General features: G+C 45.5%; 1 protein-coding gene across 1 annotated transcript; it reads left to right on the forward strand.

Moving 5' to 3' along the window:
- Window positions 1–8: 8 nt before the first annotated feature.
- Window positions 9–16,789, forward strand: UTP6 (UTP6 small subunit processome component). The gene is made up of 19 exons (XM_077453934.1): window positions 9–169; window positions 592–676; window positions 772–813; window positions 1,107–1,199; window positions 1,297–1,344; window positions 1,425–1,488; window positions 1,569–1,687; window positions 1,855–1,932; window positions 2,460–2,541; window positions 2,807–2,888; window positions 4,196–4,377; window positions 4,464–4,543; window positions 4,880–4,957; window positions 5,572–5,751; window positions 5,860–5,940; window positions 6,040–6,143; window positions 8,552–8,618; window positions 8,708–8,780; window positions 16,518–16,789. The coding sequence occupies exons 1-19, from the start codon at window positions 78–80 to the stop codon at window positions 16,673–16,675; spliced, it is 1,788 nt and encodes a 595-aa protein (XP_077310060.1). The 5' UTR covers window positions 9–77; the 3' UTR covers window positions 16,676–16,789.
- The last annotated feature ends 7,148 nt before the right edge of the window (window positions 16,790–23,937 follow it).

A 23,937-nucleotide genomic window follows, 5' to 3' on the forward strand; every position in this document is an offset into this window, starting at 1 on the left:
TTACCGGAAGTAAGGGTGATAGAGCGCAAAGGGGGCGTTGACCAGGGGAGTCACATGTTCCCCCATAGAGAAGCAGCATGGCGGAGTTCGTACAGCGCCGGGTAGAGGACTTAATCCCCGAGCTAGAACAGCTGGAGAGAGTGGGCCTGCTCACCCGGGGGGAGGTCAGGTGAGAGAGGCCAGCCCACCCCTACCTTTTCGTAACCTACCACAACTATATATCTGTTTGTAACTCTACACCCTCTATTTACTCCCCTGGAGGACCTCCCTGTCGTGGGGGGAGGGGAAAGAGCGTGTCCCCCTCAGAGGACCTTCCTGTCACTGGGGGGCAGAGTGCATCCCATCCGGAGGACTTCCCAGTCATTGGGGGTAGACGAGCGTCTCCCCTCAGAGGACCTCCCTGTCACTTGGGGGGCAGAGTGCGTCCCACCTGGAGGACCTCCCTGTCATTGGGGGGGGCAGAGCGTGTCCCCTCCGGAAGACCTCCCAGTCACCCGGGGCAGAGTGACCTCTCTCTAGGACTCCCCTTCACCAGGTAAATGTCCTTCTTCTGGATCTCCTGCGATTACCTCATTATTCTTGATGTTGCAGATCTGTCATTAAGAAGAGGACTTCTCTGGAGTACAAACTGAAGAGGAGGGTTGTGGAAAAGGAGGATTTCATTGGCTATGTACAGGTACTGCTCGGTATAGTAATCTGAATGAGGCTTCTACTGTAAGAGTATATCAGAGTGAGGTATGAGGAATCTAATGATCATTTCTCTCTCTGCAGTATGAGATCAACTTCCTGGAGCTCCTAAGGAAGAGGCGTCAGGTGAGCCACAGTACCTCACCTCCATAGATGTGATTGGGGGGGGTCGGTGATCGCATGAGAACTGCCCACACGTCAGCTGACCCATGTGAGGGTGTACATATCAAGAGAGATTGTATGAGGCCCCATGTGTCAAGACATACAGGGTGTGGCTATGCAGTAGAGCTTTGTATGGGGCCTTGTATATTCGGGGCCTGGTGTGTCACTATATACAGGGTGTGGACGGGCAGTGGAGATTGTTTGTTTAGGGAGCAGTGTCACTATATCCATGGTGAATCGTGTCCTCTTCTCCTCAGCGGATTGGTTACTCCTTTAAGAAGGATGAGATTGAATATGTCATTGTACAGAGGATCCACCAGTTGTTTGGCCGGGCCACCAACAAATGGAAGGTAGGTGTTGGGTGTTTGGGTCCCCTGTGCAGTCATGCTGGTCTCCAGTTCTCTCTTTCAGTGCTGCCATGTCAGTTCTGTGTTTCTTGTGTTCCAGGAGGACCTCCAACTCTGGATGTCACATGTTGCATTCTGCAAGAAATGGGTGGGTTGTCTTGTCCTCAAGTCATGTCTACTCCCGGTGTGATCTCATGTCTCAGAATTTCCTGTTTTTGGTGTTTTCAGAACTGCCGATCTCAGCTGAGTAAAATCTTCTCCTCCCTGCTGGCTGTCCACTCAGATAAACCAGGTAGGAGCAGAGATTGGAGATGGAGGATTGCTATAATTGTCTGACCGTACATGCTAACCCCATCTTTTCCTTCTCTCCAGCGCTGTGGATAATGGCGGCAAAGTGGGAGTTCGAGGATCAGCTTTCAACCGAGAGCGCCCGACACCTTTTCCTGCGAGCACTCCGATTTCACCCGGACTCCTCCAAGGTGTACCAAGAGGTTAGTACAACCCATGTTCTGGACAGGGAACCCTTTTTACTGTAGTGGTTTTCCCACCAGCTTTGCTCTGTGTGTGTGTCATATAAAAGTGTGTGTGGTTTTGTTAATATATGTTTGAAGATGGCCACAATTTCCAATAAATGGTACATACCTTGTCTTCCTTTTAGTATTTCCGGATGGAGCTGATGAACGCTGAAAAACAGAGGAATGAGAAGGAAATGCTGGACAAAGCCAAGATGGATGTTGTAAGGCTGAGCAGTGCCATGTTTTTTTCTACATATTGGGGAGTTGTGTTTGGTTACCCTTATTAATACCCAGCAGTGGTTACTGACTGACCCCTCTTCCCTTTCTCACGCAGCAGTCCTGCTGGTATAAAAGAAAGAGGGACTATTTGAACTGACATTATTTGGGGAGGTGGGTGGTGACAGCCAATTTTGAGATTTGTTCATAGCGACGTCATATCATCTAGGAAGTGCGGGGAGGGGCTTCGCTGGCGCGAAGCTGTAGGAGGAGTGCGGGGAGGGGCTTCGCTGGCGCGAAGCTGTAGGAGGAGTGCGGGGAGGGGCTTCGCTGGCGCGAAGCTGTAGGAGGAGTGCGGGGAGGGGCTTCGCTGGCGCGAAGCTGTAGGAGGAGTGCGGGGAGTACAGGGATGACCAACTTTTCATGTAGCTATAGGATGCAGGGAGGACCCTGTTGTCATGAGGGGTCATAGAGTGCGATTTCACTGTGTGGGCAGAGTGTCTGAACTATTATTTGTGTTATCATGTCACAGGGTGAAGCTGGATACTCAGACGCCATCTTAAATGGAGAATTGGCCCGGGTGGTTTATAAAGCTGCAGTGGAAAAGATAAAAGGTAAGCATAGCTTATTGCAGTGTTTCTCAACTCCAGTCCTCAAGGCCCCCCAACAAGTCATGTTTTCTGGATTTCCCTCAGATGAAACAGCTGTGGTAATTACTAAGGCACGGAAACTGATCAAATGACCTGTACAAAATAATGGAAAGCCTGAAAACACGACCTGTTGGGGCGCCTTGAAGACTGGTGTTGAGAAACACTGGGTTATTGGATGAACTTGACAAGAGATCGTTGTCATGTGACTAATATATCATTGTGTTCTCAGGGGCCGAGTTCCACCTGTCACTGCTGACGATTGCGAAGAAGTTTCAGTTCTTAGAAGAGCTGCAGAAGGAGATCCTATCTGAGTAAGTCTGATTCAGGTACTATTTGCTAGTTGTATGTTCTGATCGGAGCAAATGATCCCAGCACAGTCCGGGCTGCCATCTTATGAAAGCTTTATAGACCCCATGGGTGAGGCATTCACAGAAATGCGCTGACTACCTTCTGAAAATGCTAACCACCTGACCTTTTATGGGTTCAGTACTTCACTTATCCAGAACAAGCCTTGAACTTCTGAACTGCATGTTTGCACTTGGTCAGTGATTTAAGTAGTGTTGATGTCACAAGATCAGTTTGACAGTCATACAGCTGGCATTTTCAGAGGGGTCTGCAGTGGTAGCCTCCATATACCTGTCTGAAAAGGTTTACTATAGAGGTCTGTCGGAAATAAAGTAAAAATGTAATCTTGGACAGAATTGTGGTTATGTAGTTTGGGGGTGTGCAGTTGATTCAGCCTGTAGTAGGTGTGATTGGGGTTGTAGGATCCCATTGTGCATTGTGTCAGTCTGTAATAGGTGAGATTGAGGGTGTAGAATCCATTTGGGTCAGGCTGTAGTAGGTGTTATTGGAGGTGTAGGATCCAGTTGGATCAGCCTGTAGTAGGCATGATTGGGTGTGTAGGTTCCAGTCGGGTCAGGTTGTTAAGGTGTGATTGGGGGTGCAAGGTCCAGTTGGGTCAGGCTGCTGTAGGTGCGATTGGGGTTATAGGGACCAATAGGTTTTGGGTTGTTCATTAGTATCGTCCTGTTCAGGTTCTTATGGTGGGTGCAAGGTCCAGTATGGTCAGGTTGTTGTATGTGTGATTGGGGTTGTATGATCTAGTTGGGTCATGCTGTAGTAGGTGTGATTGAGGGTGCAGGTTTCAATCTTGTCAGGTTGTTTTAAGTGTGGTTGGGGGTGCAAGGTCCAGTTGGGTCAGCCTGCTGTGTGTGTGTGTGTGTGTGTGTGTGTGTGTGTGTGTGTGTGTGTGTGTGTGTGGTATGTTCAGGCTTGCCATACAGTTGGGTAAGGCTGTTGTAGGTGTGTACCATCCAGTTGGCTTAGGTTGTTATGATGGTGGGTATAGGGTTCAGTTTGGTCAGGCTATTGTGGGTATCCTGATCAGGCTGTTCTAGGTTTGCCATCCGGTTGGGTTAAGCTTTGTACTGTTATTTGTTACTATAGTGGTCAGTTGGTTTATGTTGATGATGATCAGGATGATGTTCCAGTTGGTCAAGTTGTAGGTGTTATTGGGGATGTAGGATCCATTTGGGTCAGAATGGAGTCTACAACATTGATCGCATCTACAACAGTTGGTCAGCTCTTTGTAATGAATGAAATTCTTATTCTTCAGCCTGCAGACACTCCACGCGGATGATCCTGTCACCTGGGACTTCTTGGCACGTCAGGAACTGTTAATCAAAGCTCCACTACCAGCAGAGTCCACGCCCAAACAGGCAAAAGTCCAGGAAGCTGCGCGACAAGAGGAACGATGCAGCCAAGTGTATGAGACGGCTCTAAGTTCTCTCCACACAGGTCTGAAATCTCTTCTGTAATGATATGATCTGTAGAGTGTATAGTAGGCTGGTGTGTATAGATATGTCCTTCTTCTCTTCCTGTAGAATCCATGTGGGATCTGTACATCACCTTCTGTTTAGAGAGATACAAACGTAAAACCAACAGCAAACAATTGAAACAACAGGTAAGTAAAGACTTGAACATGTCTCACATTTTAGCTCTATGCCAATCCCCAGGCCATCTCATGTGCTAGATGGCTGCTCCTCCATCCATCACCCCCCATTCTAGATCTCTGTCCCTCCATCTGTCATATCCCTTGTTGTGTTGTTGGTCTTCTCTTCTCTATATATGTATTTCATGGTTGGATCACATTTGTTGTACCAGTGATATTGTCTGAGAATGTTCTCATGGTTCTGGGTCTTAAGTAGAGATGTGCTGTCATGGCAAGTGAACCTTTTACACCCAAATCCAAGATCAGCTCTTCAGCTTTTGGTTTAATAAATTTATCTACTGGTTTCAGAGGATGGAGAGACTACTGTCTGCTTACGGCAAAGCACATGAAGCAGCCTTATTATCACCAGCGAGATACAAGGAGTGGGTGAGTGCAAGGACTGAATCCCTTTTTATAAGAACTGAGTATCATTCTTTATATGTAAGTAGGTTTGTATTAAAAGGGAATTCCCCTCCCTTTACCCATAGATTATGACTATTCTTTCTGTCCTTTTTAAAAAAATAAATAAATTCAATTTAAAGTATTTTTTTTTTTTTTTTTTTTTTTTTTCATACAGTCACCTGTGCAGTACAGCGCCATCAGAATGACTGACTGGTGTGGCGATGATCAGGGATGCTGACTGGTGACAGTATGCAAAAATTGTAAAATTGCAATAGTAAGGAAAAAAAAAGTAATGAATGGAAGCCATTCTTGACTTGCTATGCCCATAGAGATTTACATGATACCCTTGCCGCTGCAATCCTCTGTGTCCACCAGACACAGCGGTCAGGGGATCGCAACCAATGTGTGCCCCCAGGGGCCATGCTAGTGCGTATGTTCTCAGCAATGTATCTGCAGCTGCCGCAGTAGATGTACTGGGGTGGCGAGTGGTTTAAATGTAAAGAGGCCAGTGGGGAGGGGTATTACCTTTTTTAATATAGATTGGCACTCTGTGATGTTTTACTTTTGAGTTGTAATTTTTATGTCTTGATTTATTTTAGATTTCACTCCTAGTGGAGCTTGGGCAGATGGAATTGGCAATAGATGTATCCTCTGCGGCCACTGACAGGTTTGGCTCATCTGTGGACATATGGAGGATAAGATTGGAGGTTCTTATCGCTGTAAAGGTTGGGGATGTGGAGCAAGTGTTTAAGAAGGCATTTACAGAAGTGAAGCCCAAGGTATGAGCTCTCTGTTCATGGGGTTGGTGTCTTTGGAAGGAATTGTTCAGCAGACACATGGAATGGCTCAGTGTTTGTAACCTCAGTATGTGTCTTGGTTCTCCACAGGACAGTCCACCTCTCTGGACAATAATGGTGGAATGGAGTGAGAAAGAGAGGAGTGCAGGAGACACGGAGGCCTTGTACCAGGTAAAATGTGCTGCCCTTGAGTTCAGAGGTTATTTGTTAAGTTGTATGGGGAGGGGGGGGGGTCAAGTTTTAGGGGCCTAATAATTCTGTTTCCTGCAGAAACTTGTCTTAAACCCAGTAGTAACCAAGACCATGAAGGTGAAATATTTGGATTGGACCTACCGGACTCAGGGATACAAGAAAGCCAAGAAAGTGTTCAGCAGGTGAGAGGAACATTAGGCCACATTAGATGGAATGACCAGGCATTGCACAGAGCATTGGGTCACATTAGATGACGTGGCCTGGCGGTGAGCAGACTCCGGGGTCCCAATAGATCATATGGCCATGTGAGTGGAGCAATGGGCCACAGTAGACAGCATGGCCAGGTGGTGAGCAGAGCAATGGGCCATATGGAATGGAGACCTAAGTAAATATAGATTCTCATTCTCTCTGCATTTTGTAAAAGACCATTTAAGAATGGAAAGTGTTGCGCTGCTGTGATATTGCTAATATGTATCAATATACACAATAAATGGATACTATGTGAGACCATACAATGAATAAAAGTTAGGTGTTCCAGTCTGGGGGGAACAAAAAATTAAGTCAGCAGCTATAACTACTGTAGCTGCTGACTTTTAATATATGGACGCTTACCTGTCCAGGGTTCCTGCAATCTCGGAAACCCCGGCTGATCTTCAGATCGGCTATCGGGTGCTGCCGTAGCCATCTCCACTAAGGTAAACTGTCAGTGAAGCCTTTCGGCTTCACAGGTGGTTCCCTACTGTGCATACGCAAAACACGCTGCACTTTATAATTGGAGGGGGAGGAGGGAGCAAATAAGCGGAAGTTCCACTGTTTGGTAGAATTCTGCTTTAATAACTGGTGCTCATAAATAAATACAATCTAATCCAGTGCAGGAACATCCAAATCGCTATTCAATAATCGTATATTTCTAATGTGTGAAATAATCCACTCGCTTTGGCTTCTTGATTGTGAAAACCAGTACAGGTATGTCCTTCACCAAGTGATATTTTAAATTGTAAGAAAGAAAGACACTATCGATTTAGTTTTAAGATCCAAATCCAAGTGCTGCTGTATCTTCTCCAGTGCTCCACCAATCTATGCAAGAATAAATAAGGGTGGCCCCATACCTGTTCCCTAGACCTATAGCATAGGTCTACAAATGCCTGCTTCCCAATGTCGGGCAATCAGATGTATAGACTAGGGAATGGTCACCACTCGGCTCCTTCAGTTTCTCCTCTTTCTATATGCAATTAGCCGCATCAATATCCCAGTAGTAATCTCTAGCCAGAGCCCAAGATCATAAAGACTGCCATAATGTAGTATGTAAGAACTCCCAATTAATTTATTAAGAAACAAACCTTACACTCACACGTTTAAATACTTCTAAAACCGCAATCGAATTAACTAAAATAGATCCGGCATAAACTGAATACAACTTGCCGTTGCTCCTCCCCACATGTATCATCACTGACCACGTGACTTCATTAGGGGGTCTTAATTATTATCATTAATAAACGGAAGTAGTGGTGCACTGTACTAGGACAGGAGGTCCAGCCTTAAAGGCTGGTGGGCTGTATAGGCACTTGAATGATATAAGGTTATTAAGAAGCTAGTTTGTCGTCACATAAGACAGAACGTATATATAGATCAGTGTGCGCTTTTATGGGGGTAGAGAACCCTCGAGCACTGTAACATTCCTTTATAACATCAAAGGTATATTCAAATATAAGTGAAAAATCCAGAAAAAACACAATCAAAGTATTTAGAACCAGTGTTTCCCAATGCGATTTGTTATAGCTGCCAAAAATCGCATAAAGTGCCAGTGCCAGAAAAAGATCAATACTAAAATAATAAGTGCAAAATTCATCTACACCATAAAGAATGCTGAAACAATGCAGATAAAACAATGAACAGAATATCCGTTCTACTGTACAAACTGTGGCAATTGCATCCAAAATATCGCATAAAGTGCCAGTGCTGAGGGAATAAAATGTAAGTGCAAAATCCCTCTAAAACAATGTTAAAACTATGCAAATGCAACGGCGAAAGAAAAAAAAAAAATTATCAGAAAATGTCCGTTACACTTGTGCAAAAAGTGGCGATTATATCAGAAAAAAAATTGCATAAGGTGCTAGTGCTTAAAAAATATGTGCACAATTTTAGTGGCTTTACCTTTTTAAGGCTGGACCTCCTGTCCTAATACAGCGCACCACTACTTCTGTTTTATTAGTTTTCTCCACAGGGGTTCAGGTACCCCACTTCAGTGTGTGCAGCAGTACGGTTTCTTTCCTTTACCTTGATTAGGCGCAGGAATACTTTCTTATACTTAATTGTTATCATATGTGAAGAACACATGTTTAGTGATTGTGGCAGATGTCCAATTAACAGATTTTTTTTTATTTTTTATGGGGGGTTTCCATTCTTATCACATTTTTTGGCAGCTCATGTTTTTTTTTTTTTTTTTTTTTTTTTTTTTTTTTTTCTTGTACGCTTTATTTGTAAGAGACCATGTTTAAGCAGGATTGGTAACTAGAACTAGGAGTGTGTTATTGGATAATATTCTGACTGATCACAATGAAGTGTCTCACTCCCGTCTCTCTCTGTCTAGCTTACATGAGAATCGCCCATTCTCCGAGGAGTTTTTCCAGAAGATGATTGACATTGAGAAAGAGCAGGTGTGTGTTATGATCTGGAAATTGGTGCAGCTACTCAGGTCTGTTCTTACCCAGCCAATCACTAATCAGCCTTTTTTCTTCCCTCTTAGGAACAAAGCAAGATGGCAAATTTACGGGAGTGTTATGAACGGGCATTGCGGGAATTTGGCTCTACAAACCCTGGTGAGTTCTCTGTGAAAATTGTTTTCAGAAATATTACCCAATTTTCCTGCTTTGGTGACACTCCATTGTAGTGTAGACAGGATTCTGGCAGACAATGAATGAATTTATCCAGCTCCACCCAAAACATGGCAGACCAGAGGGAAGGACACTAGACTGTAGCTGCTGGAATTCTGAACTGACTGCAGGGTGCAGACATATCTTGGATGGGCCTATTTATCAAAAACAACTAAACCATTTCTCCCGAGACTAGGTCTGTGAAATGGTTGTCAGGTCTGGTGAGGAACGCTGTCACTGACCTTTTTAATATACGCAAAGGAAGTGGCTGTTTTTTCCCCTTGCGATCTTGACAAAGTATTTATCTATGCAAAGAATTCGCTCTGCGACAGCCGTCAAAAGAAGGGGGAGGAAACGGGAGGTCTGCCAAGAATCACAACATTCTTTAGCAGTAGAACTTAAGTATAAACATTGTAACGATTTGTCCTTTTAGATCAAAGAATAAAAGGAATACACGGTGTGTAAATGAGGGACGTTTTTAACCACCTAAATCCTTTTCTGATATTTGTTGGTTTCAACTTAAAATCTTCTTATTTTTTTTTTTTTTTGCTAGAAAACTACTTAGAATCCCCAAACATTTATTATTATTATTATTATAGATTTTTTTTTTAAATATATATTGTAACCTGGGGGACAGGTAGCGGGTACAAAGCTCCCTGGGATGAGCAGTTTCTCAGGCACAGATACCAAATCCAGTGATGACGTGACAAACAGTGATGTGTTTATTTGTGTTAAATACAAGTCCATATACAGGTGCTGTACAGTCTTCCAGAAAACAAATAAAGGACAAAAAAATAGCAAAACACAAATCCTAGCCGTGGCTCGGCTCTAAACTATACAATCTGCAGGCCCTCACTACCAGGCTGAACAAGCCTACCGCTTGTCTGTCTCTACATAAACAGCTTTTACCAACGTTACTCTCTTCACAGACCAACTTTGTCTGTATGTCCCAGGCAGAGAGAGAGGCTGTCTGCTCAGGTGAGCTTAAATTAGCCTGGGGAAGAGGACCAAGACCCGAACTGGATCATGGATCAGAGATTTCTGAATGTGTACGAGAGGAGCCTGGGAGACGTATAAACCCCGAACAGGACTTTTCCTGGCTCTCTGGGACGCTCTACCACATATCCTCCCCCCTTGTTTCAACCCTAGGGTTGGAACATCTGTGGCCCCACAGGAGTGAACACAGGACAGGGCATCTACATTCCCCATCTCAACACCTGGCCTGTGTTTTACAGTGAAGGAGTAATCCTGTAGAGCCAAAACCCACCGGTTCACCCGTCTATTAGTCTCCTTCTTTTGGGCCATCCATTTCAGGGGAGCATGGTCAGTTACTAACTCAAACTGATGCCCTAACAAATAGTACCTGAGCGAATCCACGGCCCACTTTATGGCTAAACATTCCTTTTCAATGACTGCATACTTTTTCTCATGGTCATTGAGCTTTCTGCTTAGGTACACCACAGGGTGTTCTTCCCCATTGTGTACCTGCGATAGTACTGCCCCGATACCCACATCAGACGCATCCGTCTGAACCAAAAAATCTTTGGAGAAATTGGGGGGGAGTACAGTACTGGCTGTGCACAAAGCGCCTTCTTCAGGACTTGGAAAGACTCCTCTGCTACTGAGGACCGTTTCACCATTACAGAGTCTTTACCTTTCGTCAGGTCTGTCAGAGGGGCAGCTATAGTTGCAAAATTTGGAACAAATCTTCTATAATACCCCTCAATGCCAAGAAAGGCCCTGACCTGCTTCTTGTTTGCAGGACGTGGCCACTCCTGAATGGCTTCTATTTTACTCACTTGAGGTTTTATGACACCACGGCCAATAGTGTAGCCCAAATACTTGGCTTCCTCTAGACCAGTGATGGCGAACCTTGGCACTCCAGATGTTTTGGAACTACATTTCCCATGATGCTCAACCAAACTGAGGAGTGCAGGAGCATCATGGGAAATGTAGTTCCAAAACATCTGGAGTGCCAAGGTTCGCCACCACTGCTCTAGACCAATGGCACTTTTTTTGGATTTGCCGTAAAACCTTCTTTAAAGAGGGAATCAAGGACAGCCTGGACATGAGGCAAGTGAGACTCCCAGTCAGTGCTATATACCACTGTCATCTAAATGGGCTGATTCATATCGTCAGTGGGGTCTTAGGGTCATGTCCATGGCCCTCTGAAAGGTTGCGGGGGCATTTTGCAACCCAAAAGGCATTTTTTTTATATTGAAATGAACCCTCTGGGGTCACAAATGCAGTCTTCTCTTTGGCGCTACCAGTCAGGGGTATTTGCCAATACCCTTTTGTCAAGTCCAAAGTGGTAATATAGCGAGCTTTGCCAAGTCGGTCTATAAGTTCGTCTACTCTGAGCATTTGGTATGTGTCAAACTTTGTCACTGCATTAAGCTTCCTGAAGTCGTTACAGAACCTCCAAGTGCCATCCGGTTTTGGGACTAACACGATGGGGCTAGACCAGTCACTATTGGATTCCTCAATAACATCTAGCTCCAACATTCTTTTAAACTTCATTGCTGATGTCTTTTCTCCCCGCCTCAGGAATTCTGTACGGTTTGAGCTTGCACGTACCCCAGGTTCAGTAACCATATCATGCTGAACTGCTGAAGTCATGCCAGGTAACTCTGAAAATTTCTCTCTATTCCTTATCAGGAACTCTAGCTTCCTGTTTTTGGGAACAGGACAAGGTATCTGGAATTGTGACCTCAGGGATTATAGGGGACTCAGTACCCTTAGGCGTTACCGGGAAGGACCTCGCAGTTAACGCCAGTCTATCCTTCCAGGACTTTAACAGGTTTACATGGTAAACCTGCTCAGGCTTCCTTTTTCCTGGTTGGTACACCTTTGTAGTTGACTTCCCCCAACCCTTTCAATTACTTCAAAGGGACCCTGCCACTTAGCCAGGAACTTGCTTTCAACAGTAGGAACTAGCACCAGAACCCTGTCACCAGGTGAGAAAACCCGGAGTTTGGCCCCCCTGTTGTATATTCTCTGTTGGGCTGCCTGGGCCTGCAGTAAGTGTTCTTTTACCATCGGCATGATTGCTGCAATCCTCTCCTGCATTTGAGCGATGTGCTCAATGACACTTTTATGGGGTGTCTGCTCCCCCCTCCCAAGTTTTTTTTGGCTATGTCTAAAAGTCCCAGAGGGTGTCTCCCATAAAGCAACTCAAACGGAGAGTACCCCGTAGAGCAGGGCTCGACAAAACCTGGGCGCCAGGTCGCATTTGCGACTAGAATTAGCAAACTGGTGCCTGGGGCAGCACAGCTGGGGGTATCCTTTCTCCGTGGACCCCCCCCCCCCCCCCCGACGTGATCGCGTCGGGCCGTTCCGCCGGCGGCCGGTAATTGAGGCCTTCTGCGGTCCTATGATTCCTTCTGGAATCTGGCACCCTCTTGTGGTAGCCGTTGGTATGACAACCAGCAATGCTAATGGAGCTTCCTCTGTCTGTTTTTTTTATTGCCTGCCTATCTCCTTCCCTTTATTTAGAACTCCCTAAACATTATATATATTTTTTATTCTAACACCCTAGAGCAGTGATGGCGAACCTTGGCACTCCTGATGTTTTGAAACTACATTTCCCATGATGCTCCACTACACTGCAGAGTGTACGAGCATCATGGGAAATGTAGTTCCAAAACATCTGGGGTGCCAAGGTTCGCCATCACTGCCCTAGAGAATAAAATGGTGGTTGTTGCAATACTGTCTGTCACACCGTATTTGCACAGCGGACTTACAAGAGCACTTTTTTTGGGAAAAATAATTTATTTAATAAAAAAATAAAACGTTAAAGTTAGCCCAATTTTTTTTTTATATTGTTAAAGATAATGTTACGCCGAGTAAATTGATACCCAACATGTCGCTTCAAAATTGCACCCGCTCATGGAATGGCGACAAACTTTTACCCTTTAAAATCTCCTCCATAGGCGACGTTTAAAAAAATTCTACAGGTTGCGTGTTTTGAGTTAGAGGAGGTCTAGGGCTAGAATTTATTGCTCTCGCTCTACCGATCACGGCGATACCTCCTATGTGTGGTTTGAACACCGCTTTCATATGCGGGCAGGACAGGGCACGTTTAAAAAAAAAAATATTTTTTATTTTTTCACTGTTTTAAAAAAAAAATTGTCACTTTTATTCTTATTACAAGGAATGTAAAAATCTCATATTTAAGAGGACCTGTCAAGCTTTTTGCATGACAGGTCCTCTTAAATATGAGATCTGGTGTCAGAGAGACCTCCGATCTCATATTTACACTAAAATGCAATTAAAAAAAAAATTGTCATTTGAAAAAAATAAATAAATAACATGTCCCGCTAAGAGCTATGGGCAATGACTTGGAGACAGGGGGGGCGGCAGCGCTATCTTCCCCTCACTCGTCTCCATGTCAGGCCAGGGACAGGTCCGGATCGCCGTTACCGAGCTGGCTCCTAGATTCCAAGCAAATTTGTCAAGCCCTGCCGTAGAGGACTGGGGGAACCTCCCTGATGGCAAACATCAAGTATGGTATCAGGAAGTCCCAGTTTTTCCCATCCTTGTCAACTACCTTTTTTTTTAACATGTTCTTTAACGTCTTATTGAAGCATTCCACCAAGCCATCTGTTTGAGGATGGTACACTGAGGTTCGCAACTGTGTCACCTTAAACAACTTGCACAGCTCCCTAGTTATTTGCAACATAAATGGGGTACCCTGGTCTGTAAGGACTTCTTTAGGGATGCCCACCCGACTGAACACCATAAATGGCTCTTTGGCAATGTTTTTAGCAGATGTAGTGCATAAGGGAACTGCCTCAGGGTAACAGGTAGCATAATCCATGATTACGAGGATATGCTGATGACCCCGGGCAGACTTGGGGAGTGGACCCACAAGGTCCATGGCAATCCTCTCAAAGGGCACTTCAATAATAGGCAAGGGCACTAAAGGACTTCGGAAGTGGGGTAGTGGGGCTGAAATCTGATGCACAGGACAGGATTGACAATAATTCTCAATATCTTTCTGCACCCTGAGCCAATAAAACCTGCGCAACACCCTTTCGGTTGTTTTTTCTACCCCTAAATGGCCTCCTAGCAAGTGCCCATGGGCAAGTTCCAACACCACCCTTCTGTATGGCTTAGGGACCACCAACTGTTCAACCACTTCATCATTCATTTTACATACACGATACAGTAAATCCTCATTGCTGCTAAAATAAGGAAAACAGGGCCTGTCCCCTGGTTCGACACGTACCTTATTGATCACTATTACATTTTCCCAGGCCCTGGCAAGGGTCTGGTCTTTTCTCTGCTCAGTACCAAAATTTTCTTTGTGCACATTAAGGTCAGCAAACTCCAACGTAGGCTCGGATTCAACAGGGGGCTGTCCAGCTCTACTGGTGGTGGGGACTTCCTCAGACTCCTCCAGTTCTGCCATAACCGATAGAGGAAAACCTGGGGGAACGCTGAGGGGAATCCCCCTGTACCCACATTGTCAGTAGTGGCCAGGAGTTCTGGCTCCGCCACTAAGTCAGGTACTGTGACCGGGTCGGGATGATCCCACAGTTCCCAAAACTTAGGGAAGTCTCTACCAATGATGGCCTCATGCACCAAGTGGGGGACAAGTCCAACCTGATGGGTCACCATACCTAAGCCAGTTTTAAACCGAACAGTGGTTATAGGATACTCCCGGGTATCCCCATGTATACAGATCACAGCAATTTTTTTTTAGCATGACAATTCACAGATTCAATCATTTCAGCTGTAACTAAAGTCACTAGACTTCCAGAGTCCAGCAAGGCTGTAATAGGCTTATCCTTAACAGACATTTGGCACATTGGTTTTCGCATATTTGGTGCTGCAGCACATGAAACAGCTGCAAACATAGACTGCCTTCTAATAGATAAATCACACTGCATTGGTTCATCTGTCAATGGACAATTTGCTGCAACATGTCCCAGTTCTTGGCAACGAAAACACCTGACATTTCCCCAGTTTGGTTTGCTGACAGGCAGTGGCTTCCCTTGTTTGGGATGCCAAACTTCAGTCCTGGCACCAAAATTCCTCCTCCCCCCCCCCCCCCCCCCTATTTCCTTGCCATATTTACCATCCACTTCCCCTGGGACATTCTTACCGGTTGCCTGGGGAGACCGTGGCTTTGGGTGGAAAGTCCGTGCCGTTGTAGGGCTGGTGACCAGGTTTTCGGTAGCAAAGTACCTTTTAACGAGTTCCACCAGGTTGTCCGCCGATTTGGGGTCTCCTTGACTCACCCACTTCTGCAGGGGAATTGGTAGTGAGCACACGCTCCACTATTTGTGGCCCAGACAGGGACTCCGGCTGTAGCCATTTCCTCACCAGGTGAATTGGATCGAACATCTGCGATCTTGGGGGCTTCTCGCCTTGAAAGAACCAGCTGTGGACCCGCTGTGCCCGAACTGCCAGAGTGACACCAAGTCGTGCCAGGATTTCCCGTTTGACCTTTTCATAGTCACCCGCTTCTGATGATTCCAAATCATAGTAGGCCTTCTGCGATTCTCCAGAAAGCAAGGGAGCAACCAGTCCTGCCCACTGGGTTTTAGGCCAAGCTTCCCTCTCAGCGGTCCATTCAAACGTTAGCAGAAAGGCCTCTGGATCATCATCTGCAGTCATCTTGGAAAGAAAGCGCCTCACATGGATGATTGGGGGCTTATCTCCAACATCATCAACTTTAGCAGGTGACCGCTGTGCTAGCATCTCCACAACCTCAGCCAAGATTTTCCTATCCGCTTTTGCATCAGTGGCTAGCTCTTCAAACAGCCTCTGCGATTGCTCCTGTGCGATAGCATTAGCTTGCTGTTGTGCAGCATTGGCTTGCCGCTGTTCAGCGTTTACTTGCTTTTGTGCAGCGTGCAGTGCAGCGTTTGTTTGCTGTTGTGCAGCATTGGCTTGCCGTAGTTCAGCGTTAGATATCGTGAATTGTTTTGTTTTATGATTACCTCCATGTTTAGTCACTCTAGGTAACTGGCCTTTTAAGTAGTAACTTACTACAGCTGGTCGCAGCCTCCACCATATGTAACCTGGGGGACAGGTAGCGGGTACAAAGCTCCCTGGGATGAGCAGTTTCTCAGGCACAGATACCAAATCCAGTGATGACGTGACAAACAGTGATGTGTTTATTTGTGTTAAATACAAGTCCATATACAGGTGCTGTACAGTCTTCCAGAAAACAAATAAAGGACAAAAAAAATAACAAAACCCAAATCCTAGCCGTGGCTCGGCTCTAACTATACAATCTGCAGGCCCTCACTACCAGGCTGAACAAGCCTACCGCTTGTCAGTCTCTACATAAACTGCTTTTACCAACCTTACTCTCTTCACAGACCAACTTTGTCTTTATGTCCCAGGCAGAGAGAGGATGTCTGCTCAGGTGAGCTTAAATTAGCCTGGGGAAGAGGACCAAGACCCGAACTGGATCATGGATCAGAGATTTCTGAATGTGTACGAGGGGAGCCTGGGAGATGTATAAACCCCCGAACAGGACTTTTCCTGGCTCTCTCTGGGACGCTCTGCCACTATATCTATATATCTATATATATACACATACATTTTTTTTTAGTAGAGACCCTAGAGAATAAAATGGTGGTTGCAATATTTTATATCACACTGTATTTGCATAGCAGTCAAATTAATCAGTTTTTTTTTTTTTCTTGTTTCTCTCTCCCCCCCCAGATTTGTGGCTTTCTTATATCAAAGAAGAATTAAGCCATTCAGATGGAAAACCAGAGAACTGCAGTACCATCCACTGGAGAGCCATGAAAGTGCTGCAGGGGGAGAACGTTGAACAATTTATAAATAAATACACCCTGCTACAGACTGGACACTTATAGCTGAACATTTCCATGTTGGATGTTGTCTTTCTGGGTGGTTTTGAGTCTTGTTCGATCTGATCAATATTTTATAATAAAAATTATCCTGATGGCTCTTCATCAAGAAATGTCACAGCAATGTGTGAGAGCATAATCGTCTTCCAGAATTTGGACACCTTGCCCTGGCCAGCCTGGGTGGCAGACTGCAGTGATGGAAAATGCAGGACCAGTGTGCTGCGTCCGACACGTGGCCGGAGTTTGTAACCCCACTGCACATCTTTAGCTGCTTCAGTAATGCAGCTGTGCTCATGATGAATAAGGGTTACTCTCTGACCCAGAGCAAGTAAAAAGCACTTGGCAAGAATGAGAGTTAGGGCTACCCTTTGACTCCAGACAAGTACACAGCACTCAGGAGGAAGAAGAGTTAGAATTACTCTCTGGTGCAGGAGAAATAAAAGGTTAGGGTTACTCTCTGTCCGTTTACACACAGGGTTAGGGTTGCTCTCTGATCCTGAACAAGTGCTCGGGGAATACGGGTTAGCATTACCCTTTGACCCCAAACAAATAGACAGTACCCAGGATTAAGGGTTACGCTCAGACCTAGAACAAGTACTCGCCACCCAAGAGGAATAAGGGGTTAATGTTGTCAACTGTCCCTGAACAAGTACTTAGAACCCCAGGGGTACATTCTGGCTCGTGTGCCGGTCGGGACCCCCGTGAGTTTAGTCGCGGGTTCCGCGGACTCGATTGCCACTGGCATACCCGCAATCGTCTCACGGGGCGGCTGAACGAGGCGATGCCATTGTAAACAGCATCTCCCCATTCTGCCTAGCAACAAGTGATGCTGATCTCTGCTCCAAGTGATGGAGCAGAGATCAGTGTTCACTAGAACAAAGCCCAGCCCCCTACAGTTAGTAACATGCCCCTAGGAGCACTTAACCCCTACACTGCCACCCCCTGGTTTGTAAACGCTATAACTTTTGCGCAAACCAATATTCGCTTATTGCAAATTTTTTATTTTATTTTTTTATTTTTTCTTTACCAAAAATATGTAGAAGAATACGTATCGGCCTAAACTGAGGGAAAAAAATTTGTTTATTTTTGGGGGATATTTATTATAACAAAAAGTAAAAAATGCGTTTTTTTTTTTCAAAATTGTAGCTCTATTTTTGTTTATAGCGCAAAAAATAAAAACTGCAGGGGTGACCAAATACCACCAAAAGAAAGCTCTATTTGTGGGGAAAAAAAGGACGTCAATTTTGTTTGGAAGCCACATTGCACGACCGCGCAATTGTCAGTTAAAGCAACGCAGTGCCGAATCGCAAAAAGTGGTCTGGTCTCAAGCCAGCAAAATGGTCTGGTCTGAAAGTGGTTAAAGGGGTTGTAAAGTCAGAAGGTTTTAAAAAAAAAAAAAAATCTTAATTCATTAAGATAAAAAGCCTTCTGTGTGCAGCAGCCACCCCAGCACCCCCCTAATACTTACCTGAGCCCCATCTCCGTCCACGAGTGTCTCAGCCGTCTGAGACACAGCAGTGGAGCCATTGGCTCGTTCTGCTGTCAGTCAGCCAATCAGGAGAGATAGAGGGGGTAGGGCCAGGCTGCAGCTCTGTGTCTGAATGGACACAGGGAGCTGTGACTCTGCTCCCGGTGCCCCCGTAGCAAGCTTCTTGTTGTAGGGGCACTTGGCAGTAGGGACGGCCAGGCGCACAGTAGAGGGACCTGAGAAGAGGAGGATCTGGGCTGCTCTGTGCAAATCCACTACAACAGAGCAGGTAAATGTAATTTATGTGTTATTTTTATTTAAAACAAAAAAAAAAAACAGACTTTACAATCGCTTTAAGGTTACCCTCTGACCACTAGCAAGTACACGGTACTTAGCAGGAATAAGGGTAGGATCATCCTCTGATCTATAACAAGTACTTGGCACTCAGGACATTTAATGGTTAGGGTTACCCTCTGTCACTACAACTACAGTGTTCAGGAGATATAAAGGGTTAGGGATACCCTCTGACTCAGAACAAGTATTTTATTCACAATAGGAAATTAAAGATATATTCAATGTTTAAACGGAGAAAATATGCCATTTCAAGAAAAATAAAATATGGTAATTTTGAAATTGATGGCACGGCACCATGTCTCAAAGTTGGGACAGGGCTATGTTTAGCACTTAGTAGCATCCCCCCCCCCCCTTCTTTTAACAACACTGTTAACAGCTGAGAACTAAGGCGACGCATGCTGTTCCGTTCTTCTCTGATATAGGATTCTAACTGCTCAATAGTCCTGGGTCTTTGTTGTATTTTCCATTTTTAAAGATGCACCAAATATTTTAAGTTGGTGAAAGTTCTGGACGGCAGGCGGATTAAGCTCCCAGACTCTTGTACTATGAAGCCATGCTGTTGTCATAGATGCAGTATGCTGTTTAGCATTGTCCTGCTGGATTTAATAAACGTAGTCGAGTAAATTTTTGTACTCGACTACGTTTATTAAACCCACCTACAAAAGTCCCTAGGGGCATCCCTTTTTCTTTTTATTCTGATTCTATATAAATGGGATGTGGTGGTGGTTACTTCTAATTGCTGGTTCAATTCATTATTTTCTTTGTGATGTATGAGTGTATGAGTAATAGGTGGAAATGAGTTTTGTCTGATCTGGGGATCGCAGGAGTTTTTCCAAGTCAGGCGTCCTAATAGGGCTGTCCGGGGAACCAAACTGTGTCCGTACTGCATGCCTAAGCTGGCAATAATAAAATGGATAGGGTTTCAAATCCTTTTTTGACCTGAGGGGTGTATATGTGGCATAAATACTTAATTCCCTGGGACGTCCAGCAGGGAATAGAACTCATTAAGAGTAGGGTTGGAAAGCGTCGCTACCACAGTCTGGAACAGGGATAGGGAGGTACATATAATAGACACACCTGGTCCAGGTGGTGTGCATCCTCTATATACAATGTTATGGAGTGTTTCAAAGGAGGGACTATAGTTCCTTCAGTAGTGGTATAGGCATTATTAGAGTTGGGGTGAAGCCAATCATGATTATCTGGGGTGCCAGATAGTAAAGGTAGAAGTTGGAGAAGGCCAAGTACAAATAGAGTCAATACTTTTAAAAATAGATTTGGGAATTTTACAATGGGAATTAGCCATGACATACAGTAATTTAGGCAAGTAAATCATCTTAAGGATATTGGCTCTTCCCATGAGGTCTAGGGGTAAATCCTTCCACTGTTTGGTTTGTGTTTGTAATTGGAGCAGTAAGGGGCACAGGTTATTTATTGGTTACGTACAAGGGATAATGGCAATTGAATTGTAACCCCTTAAAGCGGTAGTAAACCCGCTATTTTTTTTTTTTTTTTTTTTACACCTGCAAAGCAAAAGGCATAATGAGCTAGTATGCACCGCATACTAGCTCATTATGAAATACCTTAGAACGAGGCCCCGACATCTGGCTCGATCCACGCTCCGACATGCTCCCTCGGCGTTTCTTCCGGGTATCGCGGCTCCGGCGCTGTGAGTGGCCGGAGCCGCGATATCGTCACTCCCGCGCATGCGCACGGGAGATTTCATTCCGGCCGGCCGGACACTGCCGGATTTTCAGGCCGAGAATCCCCTTGTGCGCATGCGCCGCTGCAGTCAGCGGCGCATACCGAGGGGAATAGCTCCTAAACCGTACAGGTTTAGGAGATATTTTTTTTACCTACAGGTAAGCCTTATAGGCTTTCCTGTAGGTAAAAGTACCAAAAATGAGTATACAACCACTTTAAGTACTTGAAGGAGGTGGCGACTTGTAGTCTAGTGTCTGATCGAATCTCCGACCTAGTAGCTTGGTTTGGGGAAAAAGAATTGATTTGTCCCAATTCACTCGGAATCCAGAGAAATGTATTAATTTCAGCTAAAATGGCGGTGAGGGAGTCGCCCAGGGTCTGCTAGGTAAACTAGGGTATCATCCGCATTTAGGGATATCCGCTCTTCTATAGCATTTATGGAGAGGCTTTTTTTTTTTTTTTTTTTTTCAAATAACATTTTATTGAAGTTATCATGTGGCAGTAATAAATCATCCGGACAGTATGACATACATACGTGAATAAAGCAGTTGTTTAACCAGTGCAAGCTCAAAAACAGCTTACGGTATAGTAACTGGTGAGTACATGAAATCGTATTACTGTACAATGCAGCCAATTGCAAGGGCAAACTATAGGCGACCCTCTCCAGATCAAGAGAGATTAGAGCAGTAGGAGCAACAAATATACTGACAATCAGAATAGGTAAATGAGAGAGAGAGAGAAGGTGGAGGGTAGAGGGAGAGGGTGGGTAGGGTGTAGGGGTGGAAGACCTCCCCCGGCTCATGGTGGATCCTCATAGCGATGCCAAGCATCCCAGACCAAATCATGTTTTTCCAACCTGTCCTGCAATCCCGCCGTCATTTTTTCCATGACCTCCACATCCTTTATTCTGGAGTGTAGATCCGCTTGGGAGGGAGGGGCCTGTCTCTTCCAGTGTAAGGCCACTAGACACCGGGCGGCTGTAAGTATGTGCCTGAGCAACTTTCTGGCGGGTTTGGAGATCCTGGGGGGCGAAGCCCCCAGTAAAAAGAGTTCTGGAGACAGAGGGATCTGAATACCTAGGAGGCGGACCACCAGACTCTGCACCTCTATCCAAAAAGGTGTAATCCTAGGACAGCTTCAATATACATGAAGGAGGGTGCCCCTATCTCTATGGCACCGCCAACACCTATCTGAGCAAGTGGGGTATATGGCATGGTGTCTGTCCGGTGTTAAGTACCAAAAGTACAGTATTTTATATGCGTTCTTGTACAGAGTGCAGTAGGAACTCTTCGCCGCCTGGTTCCAGATCCCCTGCCACGTCGCTCCTGGGAGTTCCTCCCCCAGCGCCTTCTCCTATCGGAGCATGCTTCCATAGAGTAAGAGTTCAGCAGCTGGTATATATCAGATATCAGGCCCCGGCGTGCTTTTCCTTCTAAAATTGTGCTCTCTAAGGGGGGTGGCACCGAGAACTGAAGGCCCTGAGCGATGGATTGTGCGAAGTGACGGATTTGCAAATACCCATAAAATACCTGGCGAGGCAAGTCACATAGTTGTCACATAGTTGGGTAAAGGAGAGCAATCTGCGGAACCTCGGGTCTATCAGGTGACCGAAATGAAAGAGGGCCCGCGTTGCCCAGGGAAGAGACATCTGGCGTGTAAGACTCACAGGCACCTTCGGGTTGTATAGGAAAGAGTTTAGAGGCGATCTCTCTGAGCTAAGCCCGTGAGTTCGAGAGTCTACGCCAAACTGACCTAAGTAATATCATTGAACTCAGAAGTCCCGCTGGTTCCACCTCCGCTCCCGCACTCCAGAGCAAGTTATTTGGATGTATGGGGGCTAGCCATATCTTCTCTATTTCTGTCCATTTGTCGTACGCTCTCTGGGGAAACCAAGAGGTAATTGATCTTAGTTGGGTTGCCTGATAGTATTTTACCAGGTCCGGGAACGCCAGTCCCCACTCTGACCGGGAGGCTATCATCACCGAGCGAGGCACTCTGTGTTTCTTATAATTCCAGACGAATCGCAACAGATCCGCCTGGAGGTTGTGCAGTTGGCCAAAAGGGACTGGGATAGGCAACGTCTGAAACAGGCACAAGAGTTTGGGGAGGATAGTAGTTTTTATTGTCGCTATTCTACCCAAAAGGGAGATGTGATGCACCCTCCATTTCTGTAGGAGGTCTCTTATGTGGCAGAAAAGGGTAGGAAAATTGGCCTGGTACAGGGACGGATAGGAAGGTGTAATTTGGACCCCCAGATATTTTAAGGCTTCAGACTTCCAATGATACGGGAAGCAGCTCTGGAGGTGTTGGATCTCCGCGTTCGGGATATTAATTGGGAGTGCCTCCGATTTGGCCGCATTGATTTTGTTATAGAGAGGCTTTTAATTGCTGGAGAGTTACGGATCCGAACAGCAAGGGGCTCCATAGACAGAGCAAATAATCCTTGCTTGGTGATTGGGAATGTCTCGGTGACATGTGAATTTGTATGCGGGCTAGAGGTAAAGTATAAAAGAGACGCTATGAGTCGGGGGCCAACCCATATAGTTGTAACATCCAAAACAAATAAGGCCATCCACACCGTTGAAAGCTTTGCAGGTGTCCAGTCACACAACATGGGTAGGCGAGCAGTCATGTGGGTAAGTCAGATTGTTAAATAGTCTACAAATGTTCATTCTGGTTGAGTGGCCTGGTATGAAGCCCCCGTGGTCGCTCCCAAACAATTTCGCTACCACTTTGTTCAGACGATTGGCCAAAATGTTGACATCTACTTTAATAAGGGATATCGGCTGATAGGAGTCACATTTAAGAAGATCTTTCCAAGGTTTTAGTATCAAAATAATTAATGCCTCTCTCATTGAGGGAGGTAGTACCCCGTCGTTCAAGGCCTCATTATATGTATTGAGTAGGATAGGGCCAAGGAGGTGCTAAAAGTGTGTATACCATTCAGCTGGAAAGCCATCCAATCTTGGCATCTTATGGGTAGGTAGCTGTGAAATTGCAAGGGAGAGCTCCTCTATAGTGAGAGGCTCATCTAGATCATCATGGTCTTGGTCCGACAATTGGAGAAGTGTTGATTGGGTTAAGTAGTGGGCCCTAGTAGTGTAAAGGTTTGCAGTAGAAAGATAGGAAAGCTTCTGTTATATCCTGATGGATGTCGCTAATCTTATCCTGGGAGATCAGGATCCTAGGAAATGAGATTGAGTACGGTCAGATCTAGCTAGGTAGGCGAGTAAGCAACCGCCTTATTGCCATGTTCAAATGTTTTTTTGGGTGACATATGTTTTTTTTAGTAAGGTCCAGCAAGCGGATCTCATACTGCCTACGGCTGTGCAACCACAGGGTTAGCGTAGCTGTAAACGGTTCTGAGCATAGGCTATCTCTGCGACTGTCATTGCATTTTCTAGTTCTGCATTGCGGTGTTGGGCATTTTTGCGCAAAATACCAGTAATGGACATAAAGGTGCCCCACCTCACAGCTTTGGAGGCCTCCCAGGTAGCAGAAGGCCCAGTAGTGCCCTGATTTGCACGTAGTAGCCGGCGATGTCCTACTGGCAATCATTCTGTTCAATCTCATCCTCCAACCAATGAGGGTGTAGTCGCCAAATGTACGGGCCTGCACTCGGCAGGAGGAGATCCACAGAAAGAAGGGCATGGTCAGAAATTCCCCTGGGTAGATAGGAGACTGAGTGGACCATAGAGAGCACATCAGCAGGGGTAAATGCCAGATCTATACGAGACATGGTGAG

Source organism: Lithobates pipiens, unplaced genomic scaffold, assembly GCF_037356315.1.
Source record: "Lithobates pipiens isolate NorthernLeopardFrog02 unplaced genomic scaffold, aLitPip1_a1.2 Scaffold_10, whole genome shotgun sequence".
Lineage (NCBI taxonomy): Eukaryota > Metazoa > Chordata > Amphibia > Anura > Ranidae > Lithobates > Lithobates pipiens.

Coding starts and splice junctions, on each gene's coding strand:
- UTP6 (XM_077453934.1), top strand. CDS start 78: ATGGCGGAGTTCGTACAGCGCCGGGTAGAGGACTTAATCCCCGAGCTA. Junction 677..771: donor ATTTCATTGGCTATGTACAG/GTACTGCTCGGT, acceptor CTCTCTCTGCAG/TATGAGATCAACTTCCTGGA. Junction 4,378..4,463: donor TCTAAGTTCTCTCCACACAG/GTCTGAAATCTC, acceptor CTCTTCCTGTAG/AATCCATGTGGGATCTGTAC.